We start from the raw sequence: 1671 nt of genomic DNA on the forward strand, positions 1-1671 counted from the left end.
CCGCGACTTAATTTTTAATTGTGATTTGATTCTACAGTCCCTCCCCAAAGTTGCTTCATCATATTGGATTCAGCATATTCTGAAAACTTCTCATATTCTTTTTAACTGCAGAGCCATTAAATCTTACAGGTATTCGCATGACATGTTTTTGGATTTTGTATATCCCACTTATCTTTGTCCTGCTCTAAGTTGGGGATCAGCAAACCTGGACCTGCAGACCAAATCCAACTCACCACCTAGTTTTAGAAATAAAGTTTTATTGGAACACAGCCATTTGTTTATGTGTGCTTTCACACTACAGTCACATAGTCGAGTAGTCACAACAGAGACTGTGTGGCCTGAAAATCCTAAAATATTTATTGTCTAGCCCTCTATAGAAAAAGTTTACCTACTCACAACTAAGGCAGTTTTGATGACAGTACAGAGTGACAATTTGAATACTTTCCCAGGAAAGCTAACTTTATACTTGCTACTAATAAGAAAATTATGCCTCAAAAATTTTAATTAAAAATGAAAAGCTTTTATTATCAGTATGTCTTTTAGGTTAATACTATATTGTATTTTAATTATGATTTTCTTTGAATCAATTTTTATTAAATAAGTCAAGAAAAAAATCATGATTTTGTTTGTTTGTTTTCTAACATTATAGGATATCAGTTCTCAATTGTTGAGTCCTAACACATGCACTATATTGTTTTTATTTGTGGAGATAGGACAGTAAAATGTGAAATGCACCTGTCCTTTTCATTCTATCTCAGATGAATAGACTATTCAGCTACCACAAATGTAACACAATTTGGCAAAATTAAAAGGTTAAATAAATGTGTTATGATATAACATTTTTTCTTAATTTGGCATCAAATAACAGTCTTCAAGCTTTGGTTTATATTAAAGTAGTAACTTCATTTACCTCCTACATTCAGTGTGATGTTACTATGTAACATTTTAATAATATGCTTTTATACTAAGGGATTTTTGAGAGAAAGAGAGAACCTGATTGATTATCCTGCCTTTGTATTTCTGTTATCTTCTAAAGAGATTTTTGTTTAATTCCTCATCAACGTCTAATAATTTTTACATTTATCATTTTACTAATAAAGTCTTGTTTGTGAGAAATTAAAGTCTTGATTTAGATCTAATTTGTCTTAATTTTGAACTTTTTGCTTCTGTTGGGTTGTCGGAAAAGTCAAGACGCATTTTTGCAATGAAAAACATAGAAAAAAAACATCATGACTTTACCAACAACCCAATATTAATTCAAAGTTATCAGAACAATGTATTACTTTGTGAACAGTTTTCACTGTAGTTTTAATATCTTCCTATGTATACTTTTAATATTTCTTTTACCTACAGGAGTGGCATCAGGATTATAGGAAATTCAGGGAAACAACCATGTATCTCATAATTGGGCTAGAAAATTTTCAAAGAGAAAGGTAAGGAAAAATGGACACATCTGAAAAGGAGATGAATTTTTGTACTTCATTCTGTTTAGATATGACCTTATCTATAGAAAAGATTTTATTCACACTCGATATTTTTAATAAACATTTTACTTTAGAACAGTTTTAGATTTACAGAGAAATTGCAGTTAGTACAGTGTTTCATGTACCCCACATACAAGGTATTTTTCATTTTAAATGAAATCTGTAAGGTTGGCGTTAGTGTCTGTTT

The 1671-nt window shown here is 30.3% G+C and overlaps 1 protein-coding gene across 1 annotated transcript in view; it reads left to right on the forward strand.

Moving 5' to 3' along the window:
* The window catches only part of LOC109377688 (ubiquitin carboxyl-terminal hydrolase 25), a 144621-nt gene extending 143169 nt beyond the window's left edge, over positions 1-1452 (forward strand). Inside the window, exon 14 of the mRNA XM_019634114.1 lies at positions 1335-1452. Coding sequence (XP_019489659.1) covers positions 1335-1437 — 103 coding nt within the window. The 3' untranslated portion in view covers positions 1438-1452. The remainder of the gene's footprint in view (positions 1-1334) is intronic.
* The last annotated feature ends 219 nt before the right edge of the window (positions 1453-1671 follow it).

This window comes from Hipposideros armiger, unplaced genomic scaffold, assembly GCF_001890085.2.
Source record: "Hipposideros armiger isolate ML-2016 unplaced genomic scaffold, ASM189008v1 scaffold_1505, whole genome shotgun sequence".
Classification (NCBI taxonomy): Eukaryota; Metazoa; Chordata; class Mammalia; order Chiroptera; family Hipposideridae; genus Hipposideros; species Hipposideros armiger.